General features: G+C 32.3%; 1 protein-coding gene across 1 annotated transcript in view; it reads left to right on the forward strand.

Annotated features, from left to right (window-relative positions):
- Window positions 1–2677: 2677 nt before the first annotated feature.
- Window positions 2678–21454, forward strand: part of LOC124534803 (cytochrome P450 6B5-like) — a 33644-nt gene continuing 14867 nt past the window's right edge. The window contains exons 1-5 of the mRNA XM_047110822.1: window positions 2678–3441; window positions 8548–8746; window positions 9566–9880; window positions 10414–10532; window positions 18849–18950. Coding sequence (XP_046966778.1) covers window positions 3150–3441; window positions 8548–8746; window positions 9566–9880; window positions 10414–10532; window positions 18849–18950 — 1027 coding nt within the window. The 5' untranslated portion in view covers window positions 2678–3149. The remainder of the gene's footprint in view (window positions 3442–8547; window positions 8747–9565; window positions 9881–10413; window positions 10533–18848; window positions 18951–21454) is intronic.

Here is a 21454-nt window from a genome sequence, read left to right on the forward strand (position 1 = left end):
ACTCAGTCTTTCGCTCTTTCACGACCAAACAGCTGAACCGAATTCGATGAAATTTGGTTTGAAGCAAACTTGAACTCCAATAAAGAATATAGGCTAACTTTTCTAACACATGACAACCAACACCCTAAAACGCGAGTATAACCGCGGGCGACTACTAGTATACTATAATTAAATAAAAACTAAAATAAAGAATACTATGAAAGTATTGAATTAGATCATTACCTACATACAAATTAATTTTATGTTTTTATAATATTTGTATAGATGGGTGTTCTGATCTGACTGCAATTAATAAATTCCAACACTGTTTAACCGACCATCGTATGAGTTGACACGTGTATGTATTGTTTCATTGACAAGGTTTTATAACCTACTATTAATAACCTTGTCAGTGAGTTCCAGTTGGCGGTGGCAGCTTTCAAATTTTTACACTAATTTAGGGTTCTAGGGTATAATAGTATCGTGATATAAATGTATTAAAAACTCCTTAGATGAATTGCCAAATCGAAATATTTTGTTCGGAAACTTAAAAAAATATATATTTAAAATAGGAAAAATGGAATATTAAAAAAATATTGGACTTAATAGGACTTATCGGTTAAGATGATTATTATTTCATAATACCTCATTTGAAGCGGGAAATTTGCACAGTTTCGTTCAGGCGGCTATTACACACATGCGATTTCTTTGAACATTCATTGAATCTTTTTCTCAAGTAGGTATATGAATTGTGATCAATATTGTAGAATTGCTGCTAATTGCTGTTTCTTATCTATATAGTTATTATTATTATTGCCAATTATTTAGAAGTCCGGCATTCAGTTAAATTTTAATTACACTAGAACTGATTTTCTTTCGGTACTAATTATCGTTCAAAAATCAGATTATACTTTACTAACTAGTAATTTTATCGATACTGACTTTCGTAAAGCATAATCTTATAACTAAATATTAACAATATAACAATACTAACACTTAACAATACTTTAGTAAATCATAATCTGATTTTTGAACGATAGTTAGTACCATAAAAATCAGTTCTTTTCTTTTTAAAAATTATATTTCAAATATAGAACGCGGCCACGCTTCATTCTACGGATGATGTTGTAAGACGTCCAAGTGTATTAGGATGTTAACATTTAAGCTTACACGATTAACGAGACTCGACGCATTTTGCGTCACTCTTGCGAAATGTATGAATGTGTTCGCGTACTTTATAATTCTAGATATGCCCTCGCTATTTGAGAGTTCATCGGCATTGCGATATACGTAATTTTGACGGTTGTACAAATACTCCATCCTTGCTTATGTGGATGTAGTAATAACACACAAAGTAAACAATTATTGCACAATACGAGCATAATCGATACACTTGTGTTTCATTTAGTATTGCAAGGTTAAAAAAAAAGAATGAAATATTTTTTGTCTCACATTAAACTGTTTTTCGTTGTTTCGGCTGTGTACATACTACCATTGTCTGTCTCTAATAAGAAGCGTTAAAAAAACGTAACAGTTGGTAAATATCTCACAAATACTCTTGAGAATGTTTCTATCCATCTGTATTCGTTGTAGATTAGCCATAGAAGAGATGTTAAATTATTAACACAAATTAAACAAATGAAATCTTACTGATGCATTATCGGTTTTGAATTCACAATCCCCTAAATATGTCATAGCCACTGGGCCACCTCGCTCTTAAGCGTAAGCTAATCATTGCGTTAGTCTAACCAGTAATCTTAGTTGTAATGTCATTTTGTGCTTGTAACACCAATGTCTTGATCACTAATGCTACTAGATTTGGAAGCTCATAGTCATAATCCATGTACAGCCATACCTTGAAGATATGTTTATGCACAAGGTATTCAACCTTGGAGTTTAAAGTAGCATTATTTTCTCTTTGACGTGCTAAATAATTATAAAATATATTACGATGATACAACAAGCAAACTTAAAACAGAATAAAGTTTGCTAAGACGGATTTATCTCGAGAGATATGTTGCGTGGAAAAAGGTGGAATAAGTTTGGAATCCTTTTAATTAACAGGAAAAACCACGGAACGCCTTGCAATTGGATATTCTTTGTCTCTTTCTTTTACTTCAATAAAGAAAAAGGATTCTTAATTAAGTATATTTTAGTGTCATCTTTGAGTAAAATTTCGTCGTATTAAAAAAAAAATACTATTGCAACCTCATTGTAGTTAGATCATATATAAGTGTCTTTACTTTTAAATTCAGTCATATAATAATATAAACACAAAACATTTCAATAATTATGTTCGTTAAAATAGTATCACACAACATCCAATTGTAAAACAAGTTTTGTTAGGAAATATGGTTGTATAATAAGAAAACGGTTTTCTAAAATATATTATATTGGTATGCCAACAATGCTAGTTGACCCACCGTTTGTACATATGTTATGTGGACGTAATAGCTTAATATTTTAAATAAAAAAAAATACAGATTAAAAAAAGTAATTATAATAGAAATACATACTATGCAATATTTATTTATAAATGGTATATTATCTGTATTTATTATCTATGTATAACTTCCCATTAATATGTAATACGATTCTTTTTATATTCGTAATAATTCTTTGCAATCATTTTAATTTATTTAAGATCTTTGGTTATATTGCTCATGCCTTCAACTTAATTTATGACAGGTGTTTTTTTTTTATTAAGCGCGAAATGAGAAAGTGTTATTTGAGTGGCTTATTTAAATATAAACGGATGAATGGTCGAGTCAGTGATGTGAATCGAGTTAAAAAACTAGTTCACCAAAAATCGCATCGCTCTGCCGTCTGACAATCTTTAAGCGAACTTTCACTGTTACAGCATAGAGTTGCGCATGTTTTGTTAACACATTCGGCTACCGCGCATGCGCGAGCTGTTGTGTGGTTGCGCGCCAAATTTTAATTTGACGTTTAGTGTGTATAACAGTTTCGATTTGGAATCGATGTTATTTCTAATAGTTTTTAATTCTTTAATTTAAAATCAAATTATTTGTGTTTAATAGTTAATTTTAAAAGTGTTATCATTAAAAAAAAATGTAAATTTTGGTGCCGGTTATTGACTGAAAAACACTGTAAAAAATTAAAAAAAAAAATTTAAACTTAGAACGATAATGTGATAACGAATCGTGAAAATGTTCGGATTTAAAAATAATTTATTTCAATCGGTGATTTTTTTAGTGTGGATTTCAGAAAATTATACATTTGGTAGTGAAATCTTGTGGCATATATGTACATATTTAATATACGTTAACCTAGTATTATGTGTGCTTATGTACGATTACGATTATTGGGTAAACCGGGGTGTGTTTTCTCCCCCGGCTTTGCCTGTGGTGGGACATATTGGACCTGTGGTCGCGGGGAAAGAACAAGGAGGAATTTGCTTTAAGAAAATCTACGACAAATACAAGAACAAAAAGATTTTAGGTATGTTTATACAGGTGGCTGGTTTACGCATGTGTGTGTGTAATATTTCATGATGATCGATTGTGTAAATAAATACTTGAAAACGTAACAGGCAAACTAATAAAAAAACTTACTTTAATATTTATAATATTAATCGAGTTGGCCCTGTGGTTAGGACGCGTGCATCTTAATCGATGATTTCGGGTTCAAACCCAGGCAAGCACCACTGAATACTCATGTGCTTAATTTGTGTTCATAATTCATCTCGGGCTCGGTGGTGAAGGAATACATCGTAAGGAAACCTGCATGTGTCTAATTTCATAAAAATTCTGCCACATGTGTATTCCACCAACCAGCATTGGAACAGCGTGATGGACTATGTTTCAAACCATCTCCTCAATGGGAGAGAGTGGCCTTAGTGGGCCACCTGTGGGAAATTTACAGGCTGTTGTTAGAATCAATCAATTCGAAATCATCATTTGTTAAGATTCAACGTAGAAGTCAAAACAAGACGTATTAATGTAAATCGATTTTCAACATTTCATAAGTGAGATTTAAAGTGATGAGTGAGATATAAACCATTTTAAACTATTTATTTTGCTACACACACACATTACATAGATTATACAGGAAAAAAAAAATTCAATTTAAAGAACACAGTGTAGGTAGCAAGGGGTTCATCTCAGTATAAGCTGTGCATTAGCACATGGCCCCTGACTATTGCGTAAACATATACACATGCGCGCACACGAAAATAAATAAATGAAATTATAAGAACAAAAACTAAAAACTAAAAAGCCCTTATACTAAAAAAAAGAAACATATCACACAAAAAGAAAAACATCACAAGGAACTTAGGGATAAGATAGACAGACAGACAGACTTAGACATAAGACATTAAAATTGCATATGATTAATACTAAGTCTATGAGGTAGTATGACTAACACTATATTTGGAGTTTGTTACTCTGATTTTTGTTTATTTAAAAATAATACCGTCAAGTGTTTTTTCCAAGTCGCCTGGGACGTACTATTACGCAGAGGAATAATGTGAATTTAAAAAGAGCAATTAGGTAAAAATTCTGTGTAGGACTGAATTGACTATAGATTTCATTTACATTCGAAAGAGCAACTACAAAGCTTCTTATCGGTAGGTTCCAGTAGTAAAACAGAAAGTAACTTTTTTAGGGTTCCGTACCCAAATAATAAAACCTTAATTCTAAGACTCCGTTGTCCATCCATCCCGTCTGTCCGTTTGTCACCATGATGTGTATTTCTGTTGCCTATAAGAACATATACTAAAAAACACTATCTGCTTGTATATATAAAATGTTCCATACAATAAAGATGATATTTTTGTTCGTCTAATCGATATTGATTAAAGCAACAGGAATAATATTAAATTAGAAAAATAATTAAAGGAATTTATTTACACCAATTAATTCAATTCCCTATACAGAATTTTGTGCCGATTTTAAAGATGGAACGGAACCTGTTTTTTTATTACTTTATGTTAAAGTTTATTTCTCATAACAACTTAATGATAAGCACAGCGCGTATTAATTTCAATCCTATATAACGATACGATATTAAAAGCTTCTACGAAGAACATATTATAAAGAGAATATTTAATGTTATCTTTTTTAATGATTTATTTTGAATTATAATTCAGTTCGAAAGTTTCAATAAAAGCACTTGATTGAAATATACATATATGTAGTATTTTCTAGAAATAGTTGAATTATAAAGTAATAATCTGTAGAGTTCCACTGTTAGTGTAAGGGCCTTGGTATATTGGGTTGGTGGTTCGGGCAGAATTTCGTAGAATTAGACACAAGACGCCGCACCCTAAATGTTTTACTTTACCGTCAAGCATGAGATGAATTATAAAAACTAATTTAGTTCGTAGAAGAAGATGTTCGAAGAAGATGTTCAGTCTTTTCTATTTTCTACCAATAAGCTCCAATAACCTTAAGAATATTTGAGTTATTAAATAGATATTTATGTAAAATATTAGTATATTATGTTAAATGGTCTTCTATATATGCAAATACGTTTATATGTTGAAAATTATGAAGCTTAAATTAAAATCGATACTATAAATAAATACGATAGTACAGCCTACACTGTTGAACCAAAATAGATGTAATTTGGTATGGAGACAGTTTGAGTTCTGGGAAAAGATATATGCCTGTCTTTAATTTACCCCTTCCTAGGTTGTGTTGGTTTGTTTGATATAGGTTGGGTTATATAGTTTTGTAGTAATTTGCAGGTATAGCTAGTGATAAGATACATCTTCTATTAGTAGATTTGAACTCGTTATCCCTAGTTGAATGATGACAAACACTTAAGCTGTTTCGATCTTGATAGCTTCAATATCGTCACGCTCTAAAACTGATTGCCATTATGTTATGAACGGCGTTATTGCTATCGTTATTGGTTATTATTATCAATTTTGTTATATAATGGTAACACCATTATACAAGGTGGTAGGGCTTTCAACCATTTCGTCTGGGTACGTACCTCCTAAGTCCAAGCAAAATAAGTGGCGTGTTTGTCAGTATTTTATAAAATAACTTTTTAAATGAAAATAGCCGTTCGAAATGTAGATCCAAAACTCCTCGACGACCTCCGTGGTCGAGTGGTGTGTACACCGGTTTTCATGGGTACGCCACTTCGAGGTCTCGGGTTCGATTCCCGGCCAAGTCAATGTAGATTATCATTAGTTTTCTATGTTGTCTTGGGTCTGGGCGTTTGTGGTAGCGTCGTTACTTCTGATTTTCCACAACATAAGTGCTTTAGCTACTTACCATACATTGGGATCAGAGTAATGTATGTGATGTTGTCTCATATTTATGTAATTATGAATTGACACTATTAAAAAAAAAATTAAAAAAGAACCACCTAAATATTCAGTAGGTATTAGCTTTCATCAATCATGAAATATTTTACTTGTAACGTTTTTATGTGTATTCATTAAATATTTACATTGCCTTTTACGAATGTTCTAAACAAAGACATTCCCAGAATCCAGAATATAGTCCCGGGTCTGGATCGGACGAAAACCGTTGACATATTTTGTAGTTTTGTTTGATGATATGACTAGATATAATAGATCTACAACTAAAATACAATAGATCTAAAACAACATGTTAAAATAGCATTGACAAAATATTAAAATAAGTCTTAGGTTGCTTACAGACGATATTATAAAATGCGATAAATTGCGATCATAAATTTAGTTCATAATTTGAGTTTACGAGTCGACGTATTTCCTTTTTGCGGTGCGTATGTAAGCAGCCTTATTAACATCAAGTAAGCAAATTATTAAGGCAATGTGAGGAGACAAGATTGATCGGTGCGATCGAGATTACAACCCCTATTCAGTTTTAGGCCAAGCTGATAGCTAGGACCTCCATTGTCAGTCTGAACCTAGATCAGACGTGATGAATGACTAATGCAATATACATACCTAATATTCTTATTACATTTCTTAGTTATTCAATTTGAAGTTTTTTTTTTTATATTTATTATAAACTAAAGAGTATTTATAAGAGAAATTAGATTAGATAAGGTACATGGAGCGTTACCAACATTATAGTGAAGCAATAAAAGCGAATACAACCGTAGTGAAATAACACGCCTTTTCGTTAATACGTCAAGTGTTGTCAATTAATTTGTTAATTATTGACGTATCGGCAAATTGTTAATTACTACGCACACTACAGATGAAGCCGTCGCCTTTTGTTTTATAATATGAGGGTAGTTTTAAATTATGTGATTATAGTTCATTGTTCAGTGATTACGTGTTAATCAAGTGTTTTATATATTTATTTATACACCAGTTTTATCATTCTGACATTGTCGTCAATAGCATTTGTTTAACATATGGGTTCTATTAGGTTTGAATTTATAATGTTAAATTTTCGTTTTGTTTTGCTGTTACGTACTGAGACGATAGTCAATCATTTATTTATTTTGATATCGTTATGTTTGATATAGCTTCGAGTTGATTTAAAATTTCCGAACTGATAAAAAGAGACTACTATTTTAATAATAATATATTCTAATAGTGTAACTTATAAAGTACTTAAGTATCGACTTTACTGTCTCGTTTGTCTAGTGACTAACACATAAGATTTTCCTCAAGGTTCAAAACCAGAGTAGGATTAACAAAATGTCGTTGGATATTCTATTAAGAAAGTTTCAATAGCAACCCGAAATTTGGAATTTAGAAGTGTTAACAATCCTATGTAAAAGCACCTAAAGGTGTTGGTTCGGAAAGAAAATGCCATCGGGTTATAAGTGTTTTCATAACTCTTATAATCCGATGGCATTAATGAAGAATACAATGTTTGAGGACTCTAATATTCCTTAGGTAGTTGGCATTATCCGTCAGGAGTGAGCGCGTTATTAAAATTGGTCATGTGGTTATTAATGGACAAAGTTCGGACGATCAGACATCAGAAATCGTACGAATAGGAAATTTGAAATCAACTAGTAATAAAGTTCTTCAGTTTTTCCATTCAAGTAGCAATTGTTGAATTTGTATAATTTGTTTTTATAACAACATTGCATTCAGCTTATCGTGTTCATTGAAGCAAGAAAGGGAAACTAACAAGAACATCGTTTGAACGAAAACACGTTTATGAATAACGCCTGTAATTGAAACGATGAACATTGGCATTGAAGACTTTACTTTCATTACCACAAGCGGTCAAAAACAACTGAAACAGCTTGTAAATTTCCCACGGCTGGGCTAAGGCTTCCTCTCTCTTTGAGGAGAAGGTTTGGAACATATTCCACCACGCTGTTCCAATGCAACCCGCATTGGAACAGCGTGGTGAAATACATGTATGACAGAATTTCTATGAAATTAGACATATGCAGGTTTCCTCGCGATATTTTCCTTCACCGTCGAACACGAGATGAATTATAAACACAAATGAAGCACATGAATATTCAGTGGTTCTTGCCTAGGTTTAAACCCACAATCCCACCAACGCACCGTTAAGATGCACGCGTTCTAACCATTGGGCCATCTTGATTCTTACAAGTCATCTGTTTTCAGTAAATCGAGTTCGATCAGAAAGTAAGATGTTATAGAATTTATCGTCATAATTTCAGGCATTCACCAATTTTTTCGGCGAACTCTCGTCATCTGCGACCCTGAGCTCATCAAGCGAGTATGTGTCAACGACTTCATGTACTTCACGGATAGAGGGTTCTTCTTCGATCAGGAGTTGGATCCTCTTGCTGGGTCCGTTTTATACTTGAGAGGAAATGAGTGGAAGAGATTACGGGCCAAGATATCTCCGATATTCTCGTGAGTATTATAATTTCAAAATTTTACGTACCTGGCTGTATATCTTTTACTCAAATTAAAAAAAAAAAACATCAAAGAAAAATGTTTTAATGTAAGTTAAATATCCATCTGTTCTGTTAATAGTCGTGCTTTCATAGATTTTTTTTTGGTTCATATTAAAGAATCTAATATTATTTTACTTTCTCTGAAACATGTACTCCATAAATGAGCTGATATTTCAAGGAAGTAAAAATACCATTTCTGCACTCACATAACGATTGAAAGATAATATAAATATAATATTACTATTTCCTGATTATATTACCTATTGGAATAAATTACATCTGATTTATAATTATGAGCTAGTATTTTGCATAAAAGTGCATGCCCAAAGAATATGTTTTAGGATGTTTATCCTTATGATGATGGTCCTATCTTGAGCGACTCTCGAATAAGAGAAGTTGTAGAATATAGTCCAAAACTGCAGATACGATTATTGGACTCACCGAAAGATGAATCGTGGTTTATCGGACTTTGAGTACAATAATGATCAAGAAATATGGACACCTCAAAATGTATTAAGCCTACAGCTATTTATCTATCTTGAATGAGATGGAAAATATTACGGCTGTTTAAATAAACGACAAGCGTTGAATAACAATTAAGTGCCTTTTATTGTCAAACTATATAAACTTTTCAAAAATTCATCATTCTCCTGCCCTTATCCCAATTTTATTTGGGGTCGGCACAGCACGTCTTCTCCTTCCATACTTCTCTGTCAGACGTCATCACAAAACTTTTCAAAAATTGTATTAATTAAATTGTTCATATATTTTTCAGACCAATAAAACTAAAAGGGATGCTACCGATAATAGAGAATACAGCAAACGAATTTGTTCTACGAATACAAAAACTTCTAACAGAAGCAAACAATGATAAATCGAAAGAATCGAATACGATTGAAAGAGAGTACAACAATAACGATGATAAGTCCGCAGTTGTAAACTCTGATGAACTGGTGGGAGGTTACACAGCTGACGCGATCGTGCCGTGTGCTTTCGGTGTTAAGAGTCACGTGATGGACAACGCTAACGATCCATTCGCGGTGGCACTTGGGGCCTTTTATGAATTATCGTTCTTCAACATATTTGAGAAGTATATGAATTTTTTTATAACTAATTTATTGAATGTCTCCTTCCGAGGTTCTGCCTGTATGTGAGGATCAGTATTAAGAAGTTTTTTTATCACTTTTTGACAATTGTATGCACCAGGCATCATCCTTTTGTACAATTTGGCTCAGAGTTCATTTAACGCATTTTGATTGTATGTTTTTTTAGATATAACCTAGATTACTAAGTTAACTAAAACTGTGGATCTAAATATCTTTACAGTTAGAATAAGTATAGATAAGCTTGCTGTCTAATGACATATTCCATTATTCTACAGTCTTCGGAAAAAATGGCTTAATTATGATATTTTCTGCATGTATTCTTACTTGTTGAGTTTTCTTTATGCGATTACTTTTAATGATGGCTGATTAGTCAAACATTTTTGTATAAGTCTGCCAGTGTTTACCTAATCACCCCCTTAACAACACTGGGGTATATGTAGTGGTTTAAGTGGTTCTCTTTTTATTTTATATTAGAGTGACGTTGTTTTACTATAACTCAAATATTTACACATTACAGAATGATGAGACATCTGTGGCCGGCTTTCGTCTTGTTTTTCAAAATGAGAATCATACCAAAGAAAACACACGATTTCTTCTACAACATCGTAACCAACGTCATCAAAGATAGGAAAAATGGTAAGAGAGTGAAATATTTTATGACGTTTTGCTTCTGACTATGTTTTGTCTAGATATAAAATTGCAAATCGTATTATTCTAATAAAGGATAATTCACATAAAGTGTGGCATAGCGACTTAGACGAGTTAGGTTAAAAAAGTCTCTTAACTGCTTGTCATAAAATTTTGACAGTTAAATTTTATTTTGCTAAAAGGAAAAGGAGAAGAATATGATAAACTAAAATATTGGGCTTAAAATAACATTTGAAATTTGCCAATGGGATGCGAATAGGAAAACGTAACCGATATTAGCAACTAGACCGGCTGCATCTAGATTCATTATCGTTTGAAGCTCTTGTACCAATAAGTAAGATATTTATTATTTTATCATTTAGAATGTTGGACAATTAGCGACAAACACTTCTTGCACATAGGAAAACCGACCGAATTGTTATGATTTTTCACTTATTCCCTCGTATATAAAATGAATTTGTGTTTGTACAAATACAAAAATATAAGCAATAATATTTTTTTATAAAGTTGGCTATTTTTGGTTGAGGATAGCTACGAAGGTCTCTGAAACCAGCAAGAAGGTTTTCATCGTATCAAATGTTCTAAGTACTACTAGAAATATTTTACAGTTACGTTCCTCATATCACGTGGTTTATAATTTGTTATGTCGGAAAACGTTTTTGAACTTACAAAATGTTCATCCTTACATTATTAAAGTATAATTATTAGATACGATAAAGTTATTTCGACTTGTTTTTAGTTTTTTTTCGAACTAAATAGCGCAAATTTTTCCGCCATCATTAAAACTTTGTCAATTATTTTCGAGTTATCCTCAAAAATTTTAATGGTGCTATGTTCGAAGTATTGTTGAGTAAATTGGGCGTGAAAGTTATATTTATAACTTCCATTAATCATTTTTAAATTTTATAATTACTGAACAATGCGGCTTTTCAACTTATTTGCCAAAATTGGTGGCGTTTTAGCGGTAAAGGGAATTTTTACATAGATGATAGATATTACACGGTCCATTTTTTAACTTCATCATCATCATCCTCCTGCCCTTATCTCAATTTTATTTGGGGTCGGCGCAGCATGTCTTCTCCTTCTATACTTCTCTGTCAGACGTCATCTCACAACTAAAACTCTTTCTAACCATATCGTCTTTCACACAATCCATCCATCGTTTCCTTGGTCGTCATCTACCTGTATATCCATTCATTAGCCAACCTATTTGAATAAGTACAAAAAAAATCGTCATAAAAATTATTTTTTGATAAAATCTTTTAGATCTAGATATCTTGTCATCTTATTTACTCAACCAGTGCTTGTTTTTCTGGTTCGTTTCTCGTCTAGAGAATCGGAATTGCGATTCCACAAAGAATTGTTTATAGCATGCTTCCCGCCTCATTGCGATCATGATTATGATGTGTATTTTCTCAGCGTAAATTATTATAACGTAAATAAATGTTTTGAAATAAAAACAGAAACATAATGAATAAATGAAACAAGGCGGTCTCTCGATTGCAAAGTATATTGAGTTATGCCATTAAGTTGGAGCAGTTGACGGTGAACCAATTTACTTTTTATTTAGTTTCCAATCTATATTACAATACAAGTGGCAAAGTTTTTGTTCAATGAACGTGTACATTATTTGCGCTGGGACAATATTTGATCAGTTACTTATAGGACAACTAACAATCAAATTTGCAATCGTCACCCATACTAGTATTACTAGCGCCCATAGCGCCATTACAGAATTTTTCTTCTTTCTTTACTATATTGCCCATGTGCTATACACAAAAACCTTCCTCTTTAATCACTCTATCTAATCTATCTATTTAAAAAAGCCGCATCAGAATCCAGTGTGTAATTTTAAAGACCTAAGCATATATAGACAGCGGTAAGCGACTTTGTTTTATAATATGTAATGATGGTAAATCATTTCTTACACTCCCATTGATTCGCAAACCACGGGATCTTAGATGTTATGTCCCTTGAGCGTGAAATTACACTGGATCACTTAATAAAATCGTAGTAGAATAATGGCCGAGTGGGTTAAACTCGTTCAGGCGGATCTACGCAAAGTCCAACCACCCGTATAATATATACAAAAGGGATAATTGCGTTAGTCTTCCTGTTAGATGTTTGAAAATCTAAGTCAGAAAATAACAGAATCCACGTGTTTGAATACAATTTACGCACATGAAATGGGATTGGTTAGATTTGAATCAGTTTTTTTCAGTTAAATTTCATATGTTCATAGAATCATCTCAGATGGTAGGTACCTCGGTTTTGTACAAGCCAGTCTTAATAAGTATTCTTACGCCAAATGGAAATTTTTAATGTTACAAGGGACATAACATTTTAAGATGATCTCCGTGGACGAGTAGTGTGTGCACCGGTTTTTCATGGGTACCTACGCCACTCCAAGGTCCGATTTCTCCGATTCCTCCGGGTTCGATTCCCGGTCGAGTCTATGTACAAAAGATAATTAGTTTTCTAAATTATGTTGGGTCTTGACGTTTGTGGTACCGTTGTCATTTCCGATTTTTCATAACACAAGTGCTAAGCTACTTACATTGGGATCAATATTGGGTTCATTATTTATTATTGTTATTATTTTACAAGATTGGTGGTGAATTAGCGATGTGAGGAATGGTTAATATTTTTTACAGCACGAATTACCAACCACCATAAGGTGGCCTACCCTTCCTCCTCTCCTCCTATCATAAACAACTTCAACATATTACTAAAGTATAATTCCAATATTGTAATCCAAGAAAATTGTATTCCATCACAACATATTTCAAAGCTATCTATTTCGGCCTTCAACTCGTCTAAAGGATTTTTTAAGACTGTGTGTTTTGTATGTGATTCAAATAAATCTTTGTCAATAATTTTACAAGCGATTCGATCAACGAATAAAGATATAGATTACCAATACAAATAGACCTTGCTGATTGAGGTCGGTGCTGAGTTTGACGTTTGGAATGATCGATACTAACCTTTTTAACCGACTTCTAAAAAGGAGGTTATTAGTTTGACATGTATGTATGTAACTTTGTTAGAATTTAATTACATTTGAGTATTATGATATATTTTTATTTTTGGTTTACTAGCTGTTTTTTAATAATTATATAGTAAATTCGTCGGTAGCGAAAATGTCTGTTTAAACAGCTATCTTGAATACAATGTCTGCATTTCATGGCTAGAGATTTCGCTGCGAAAAATAATTACAAGTTCTGCTGGGCCACTCCAGGTAGTATATTTTTACGCAAAAAGGAAAATGAACCCTCAATTCGTTTAAAAAACGAACTAGATCTCAAACGCTTGCAAACTACTTAAGCGACTCGCGGTCCTTAATGTTGTATCTTTTTATTTTAATTATTACTAATCTTATGAATATGTACACATTTCACACTCACACAAACATATCACAAACACAATGCTCATTCTACCTATTTAACACATTCACACAATACGGTCAATCGATATTAAAAATGTATGCTATAGTAAGTAGATATACAGCTTTTATGTCTATGCTCATAATTAATTTGTTCAGTTATATTCGTACTCAACGCAAACGGGCTTACTGTGAGTATAATTTAAGATACACCATAAATTCCCTAAATTATCTTAAAATATTATTTTTTAAAGCACAATGGCAGATTTACATAATATAAATAATATTGATAGTTTTGAATTAACAGACTTAATATGTTGTGAACCAGAATATTGTAATACCTTAATTTCGAAACCTAATGCTTATCTTAAAATATTGCAACAAAACATCAGAAGCGTATATAAAAATTTTAATAGCCTAAATGTGTTACTATCGAGATTAAATCTCAACTGTGACATTATTATATTATCTGAATGCTGGCTTTCTAACGTCACAAACCTTCCAAATATCCCGGGTTACACGAGCTTTAGTACTTCAGTTAATTACAATCAAAATGATGGTGTCATTGTAATTTTAAACAATAATATTGTTTTCAAAGTTGAGGAGCCCATCATGTTAGAGGCAAATTGCCTAACGATAAGAATAAATGAAGATACGGTGATAATTGCTATATACAGACCCCCTAGTTTCCACCAGCTAGATAACTTCATCCAATCCCTACACAACTTGCTCAAGCAGCTTTCGTCTTATAAAAATATATTATTAATGGGAGACATTAATATTAATATTGCTGAATTAACCCAGGACACTTCAAATTATCTTGAAATCTTGTCATTTTTTGGTTTAATCCCGGCATATTACAAACCTACTCGAATGAACAGTTGCTTAGATCACACAATTGTTAAATCAAAACTACCCTCTTTTACATTTATTTTAAAAACAGCTATTACTGATCATGAACCAATTTTATTTTGTTTGAAGAAAAATACGAATAATATTAATAATAAAATAAAACACTCTTATAAATTAAATATTGAAACATTAAAAAATGATTGCAAAAACTTAGATTTAAGTGGTATATATGATATTAATAAAAATCCAGATCAGTGCATGAAGATATTTATAGATCTCTTACAAACTATTATTTTGAAAAATACTCTCACAAAAAAACTTCCACGTTCCACGAAATGTATAAGAACGAGGGATAGAATGCACTACAAATTAAAGAAAGAAGTAAATAATGAGACTCTAAGAATAACATACAAACGTTATAGAAATTTCTGTAATCAAATTTTAAAAAAATGTAAACGGGACTACGAAAGAAACGAAATTAAAGCAGCTGGAAATAATAATAAAAAAATTTGGAATGTAATAAAAAATATTAATCACTTAAACAAAACGACAAACCCACCATTTGAACTACTAAATATAAATAAAACACCCCTTGAATCAGTAAACTCAATAAATTCTTTCTTTGCGAATATAGGTGCAGATCTGGCAACAAAAATAACCCTAAACCTTCCACCCGCATTAACCAACGTCCATAGTACATCAACCAAAAATAGTTCATTTGTTCTCTTAGATACTACTGAAGATGAAATACGGAGATATATCATCAACCTAAAAACAGACTGTAGTCCTGGCTGGGATGGCATCTCCTCTAAAGTACTCAAATGTTCAAATGAATTTATTGTGACCCCACTGACCTACATATTTAATAGATGTTTATCCGAAGGCGTATTCCCCATTTCTCTTAAAAAATCCATCGTTAAACCAATTTTCAAATCCGGAGACAGAAACATAGTATCAAACTATCGCCCTATTTCGATATTACCTTCCCTCTCTAAACTACTTGAAAAAATTATAAATAGTAGGCTTCTGAAATATTTGGAAGATAAAAAATTACTATCTGATTCACAATATGGCTTTAGGAAAGGAAAATCAACATCAGATGCAGTTCATTCCCTCACAAATTACATTGTAGATAAATTAGACAATAAAGAAAAATGCCTTACAATTTTTATAGATCTTCAAAAGGCCTTCGATACGGTGTCTTTTAATAAAATGGTTCAGAAGTTAGAAGCTTTAGGTATAAGAGGTAAACAGCTACAACTTTTTGAAAATTACTTGCAAGATCGCTCCCAGCAGGTTAAAATAGGTGATGTGATTAGCAATGAGAGTCCTATCACCTATGGGATTCCCCAAGGCAGCATTTTAGGCCCAACTCTATTTCTGTGCTATATAAATGAGCTTTGTAACCTTAATCTAAGCAAGTGTAAAATAATATCATACGCCGATGACACCACTCTTACATTTCATGGTAAAACATGGAATGAGGTATTTTTATTAGCACAAGAGGGTTTTAATACGGTTAATCACTGGATGGCTTTAAACACTCTCACGCTTAATCCACAAAAAACTCAATACATAACCTTTTTTATACGCAACACCTACCGTAATAAAATTCTACATGAATTAATAGCTCATTCCTGCAATCAAAAAAATCACATTACATGTAACTGTCCCATGATTAACAGAACCGATCAAACTAAATACTTAGGTGTTACAATCGATCAGAACCTCACCTTTAAAGGGCATTTAATGCAAATAAGTCAAAAAATTAGAAAACTCACTTATATCTTTAAAAATTTAAGAAATATCGCTGACTGGAGACTCGTCAAGACTGTTTATATATCATTATGCCAATCTTTAATAGCATATTGCATATCAGTTTGGGGCAGCTCGAATAAAACGCTCATAATTGAAGTGGAAAGAGCTCAAAGAATGTTGCTTAAAGTAGCTCTCTCTAAGCCTCGCTTATTCCCAACTGTAAATGTATATAAGGAGGCAAATGTTCTATCTGTCAGAAAACTTTACATACAAAATATGATTTTAAAAAAACACTCAATGATAAATACATCACAAATAGATACAGTTGACTCAAGAAGATCTTATGAGGTCTGTGAAACTCAAAGAGTTCAAACTTTTTTTGCCCAAAAATTTTATAATTTTAAAGTAGGAAGGCTGTATAATTAGATAAATAGAATACTTACAATCTCAAATTTAATTAAATTCTCATGTAAGAAAAAACTAACTGATTGGCTATTAACACTTGACTATGACGAGACAGAAAAAATAATAATGTAATGGCTATACATAACCACGATCCGACTAACTCACACACACACACACACACACGCACACACACACACACACACACGCACACACACGCACGCACACACACACACACACACACGCACGCACACACACACACACATACACGGAAATTCGCAGATGCGCGCACACATACAACAAAGTCACGAACATAAATTACTTTTCATTTTATTTGTCTTTATTTCATAATTTACAATGTCTATATCATGTTTGGTCTTTTTCATATTACATGTAATTTTATACATTACAGGGCAACCTAGTTTGGGCTCCTGTCTCCCACACATTATTGTACTTATTATTAAGATACGTTTAAACTGTAATATATGTAATGTGGGAGAGAATAAATAAATTATTATTATTATTATTATTAATGTCTTTGGTACATAAATTCTAGAATTTTGAATATTTTTGTTGCTTGTAAGTCTTAAATTAATAAGTGGTACTATTTAATATGTTATAATAGCGTTACTATTAGTGAGTTACTAAGACTGGTGTTGTAAGATACACGGCGTAAACTAAAGTGGCAGCGTTTGCCTAATCGTTAAAAATGCTGTGGCATACTTTGACTTTACTGCTAATATTGTGGCTTTACTTAGTTCAGACTCGTTTACGTTCTCTTTTTTGCGTCACAAAGTTGTTCATGTATTTTGGGCCGAAGCCAAAGGGCATGAGTGCAATACAAATATCTGTAATAAAAAAAACTAACTTTAAAGTCAATGGAAGTCTCATTGCTGTGAAAAAGAGTCCTCTCCTCTCGTAAAGAAGTTTTGGAACTTGTTCCACAATGCTGTTCTACAACAACTAAAAAAATATGAGAATCAAAAGATTGATGATAATTGTAGTTGCTTAAAAAGAAATAAAAAAACGTATATATTGATTATTTCCAACCCATAAAACCTCAAATGCTTCGAATATTTGCCGAGGACTTACGACTCCAATTATTGCCGGTGGATTTTACGAAGTTTGACTCCGAAGGAAAGTGACTTGTGAATACAAATTAAGTTCTCTTAAACTCTTAAACTTCAATTAGGATCCAACAGCACGACTTATAATCCACTAATTCGTCTCAGTTCTTGAATTGATATCGTTGAAAGTCTTTAGTTGTAATGATGTATGTATTTTTTACTTTTTAGCAGATTCTTAATTACCTATATTATAGTTTTATAATAAATATATTTTGCATATGTTAAGAAAACCCAAATCTAATAATTTTGAAAAAAAAATAAAATAACAGTTCTTTTCTTGGTTGATAATGAAGTGTTGTCTTCTTGGAGCATGTATATTAAAGGTATTAATTTCGGGAGTCTCGTGAACAAGACATTCGTAGATATTGTCGAAATATCGAGCTCCACCGAACAAAAATAAAAAAAACATGGTAAATGTTCCGAAATTAATACCTTTTGTAATAAAAATAGCCATGTTAATTTAAAATCTTATATGTATATTAATTATGGTAATTGTTAATTTTCTTCACTTTTTAGTCTGCTTTGCTTTACTATTGTGATGTTCCGTTTGATCCATCTGACTTTTATAATCTGTTTTTTTTTTTTTAAATATAACAATAAAATAGAATTTTCCATTTTTAAATCTAATCTGAAAGCGAGTTATCTTACACGTTTAGCGCTAGTCCAATAGGCAGGACATACCAAAAAGCCATTAACATCTATAGTGATTATACATAGTAGTTCATTTGAATATTTGTCTGGCTACAGAAAAAAAATAAACTTTAAATTTGATCCATATTTCAGGAGTTCAAGAAAAACGTGGCGACTTCATTGACATGATGATGGCTTTGAGGAATGAAGACAAAACTGATCCAGCTGAGGAGAAGGAAAACGAAGTTAAGATCAGTGAGTACAAATTTAGATAACACATTACTTTTTAAATTCATATGATAGATATAAGATGCTGATGTCCTAACCAATGTCGGTCAGGGCGGCAAATGTCAATGCAGATCACGAGTATGTGCGCAAACATTATATTCACAGTTACATAACAAGTGGGTAATATTACCTGATAACCATTGGCTCAACCAACCCGCATTGGAACAGCGCGGTGGAATATGTTCCAAAACCTTCTCCACAAAGGGAGAGGAGGCCTTTAGCCCAGCAGTGGGAGTTTACAGGCTGTTGTTGTTGTTGTATGTGCGCAAACACATGTGCGTAGAATAATTATAGTTAGGGAATAGACCTCATAATCATAATCATATGGGATGGCAAATCCTACACGACCTGAATGAGTTCAGGAACAGGATCAACAATTTTACGTCCTTTCTGAGGCATGGGATATACTTCTCACTTTTTCCAAATCAATGCTGTTACTGAGAATTTTTCGATAGAAAATCTAATTACTTTTGATGTTTTGGCGCTAGAACCCAGGACCATGATGGGACCTGTGGCTATCTCAAATAAAATATATATTGACTTTAATTTTAAGTGCCTTGTCGAATAGCCATTAAGCTATACCTTTGTTAAATAGGCTTTTACAATCACTTTTGAGGACAGTCATTATATGAGATATATTTAAAGCTATGACTATTTCGGAAATTCTTTAGAAAAGGACCGATAAGTAACTAAACTTGCTTTCTTACTACAATCACATAAATATTTTAATCATACGTTAAAATTTGAATATCCTATGCAATGCGTGTAAACGATTTCTTCAAAATTTTTATCATCTATTCAAAAGTTTATAGAAAAATATGTTTTATTTATTGATATGTATTTTTATATACGCTTTAAATATACTCACCGTTAAAGGTACAGTGATCTGTTTGTCAACAAAAACAAAACACAATTCAATTTTGACACATTATATCTGGTATGTTCCTGGCAGTTGTCTAAACCGAGATGGTTTTACTTACGACCTTTTCAAAGCACGAATTGAAATTTGGGTCCCCGACATTTGGAATCCTTTAAGTAAGTTACTCGACCAACGCGATACGTAATGAAAGTTACTTCGACATTGTAGATATGTAATACATTGGGGCGTTGAAGATTAAGATTAGTTAAGTTAGATTTATACGTCTTAGAAAGGATAATTTAGAGAGATCCAGTTATATTAGACGTATGGGGTTCGGTGAAATCAAATTATGTAGGATTAAAACTACGCACCGTTTTGATTAAATTCGTGTTCGCTCATAATACGTGTATAGGACAATTGTGCTTTCCAATTCCTTGTTATGAATAGAATTTAAAATCGGTCGACAGGCTGGTAAAAAGGTCACTTGATAGTTAATGGTCACCTTCTAAAAATATTGGTACTGTATGAAAAGTAAACAATATTTTACAGCGCCAATGGGTCACTAATTTTTGACTTAATCATCCTTCCAATTTGTCAATGTTAGGTAATGCGGTTTTGCAATAGCAATGTATAACAAGTGTACAGAATATTTTGCACAAAGTCCTACCACTAAATAAAAAAAAATATCACTTTACTTGTTGATAGGGCTTGTGCAAGCTCGCCTGGGTATGTAATCTCCCAATCATCAGATGTTTTATAAGCAAACAGCAGTACTTAATATTGTTGTGTTCCGACTTTAAGGGTGAATGAGCAGGCACAAGAGAAATAACATTTTATTTATCAAGGTTTTATTATATATATTTTTTTATATTTCTTAAAACTCCATTATCTAAGGTGTCTACTTAACATCAGGTGGTCTATATGCTCGTCCAACTATAGTACGACATAAATTAGATGTAGCATCGAAGAATGCAATGAAATGAAATTAAAACCGATTACTGCCGATTTACACGACCAATAGAAATAGCTCCCTATCGCGCCATTCGACGCTATACATCTAGGGATGTAGATGTAGACGCCCGCGTCATTTCAACCCGAGAAAGCAAATGCATGTAAATCGACGTGTCAAATTGACAAATATATTAGGTCATATGATATTACAAGCTATTACGTTTGTGTAAAGAGCATATTCATATAAGAAATAAATATTGATAATTTGGCATAGCGTAATCAATTCGGATGTGATCGGTTATACGAATTTTGCCGATGCTAAGTTGTCGTACTATACCTATGTCATTAAAAAATAAATAATTCCATTAGTGGCTTGTCTTTGAAATGGGTTATGTCGTTCATATGTATTCGAACGTAATAAGCACCCAAGAAACCTATAGACATTTGTATTATTAACATGAATTAATTCAATTACAAGTATTCAATTTGATAGTCAATAAACTGACGTCACTAGTATTCAAGTCTGATAGGCGCCATGTTTATTTATCTGTCGAGTTATACATTTGAATTAATTGATTTGTTAATATGAATTATAATTGTCTATTATCTGAGTAACGCACGTATATACAAGTAACGGCTGTAGCTTATCGACTGATATAAT

Source organism: Vanessa cardui, chromosome 13 (assembly GCF_905220365.1).
Source record: "Vanessa cardui chromosome 13, ilVanCard2.1, whole genome shotgun sequence".
NCBI classification, from domain to species: Eukaryota; Metazoa; Arthropoda; class Insecta; order Lepidoptera; family Nymphalidae; genus Vanessa; species Vanessa cardui.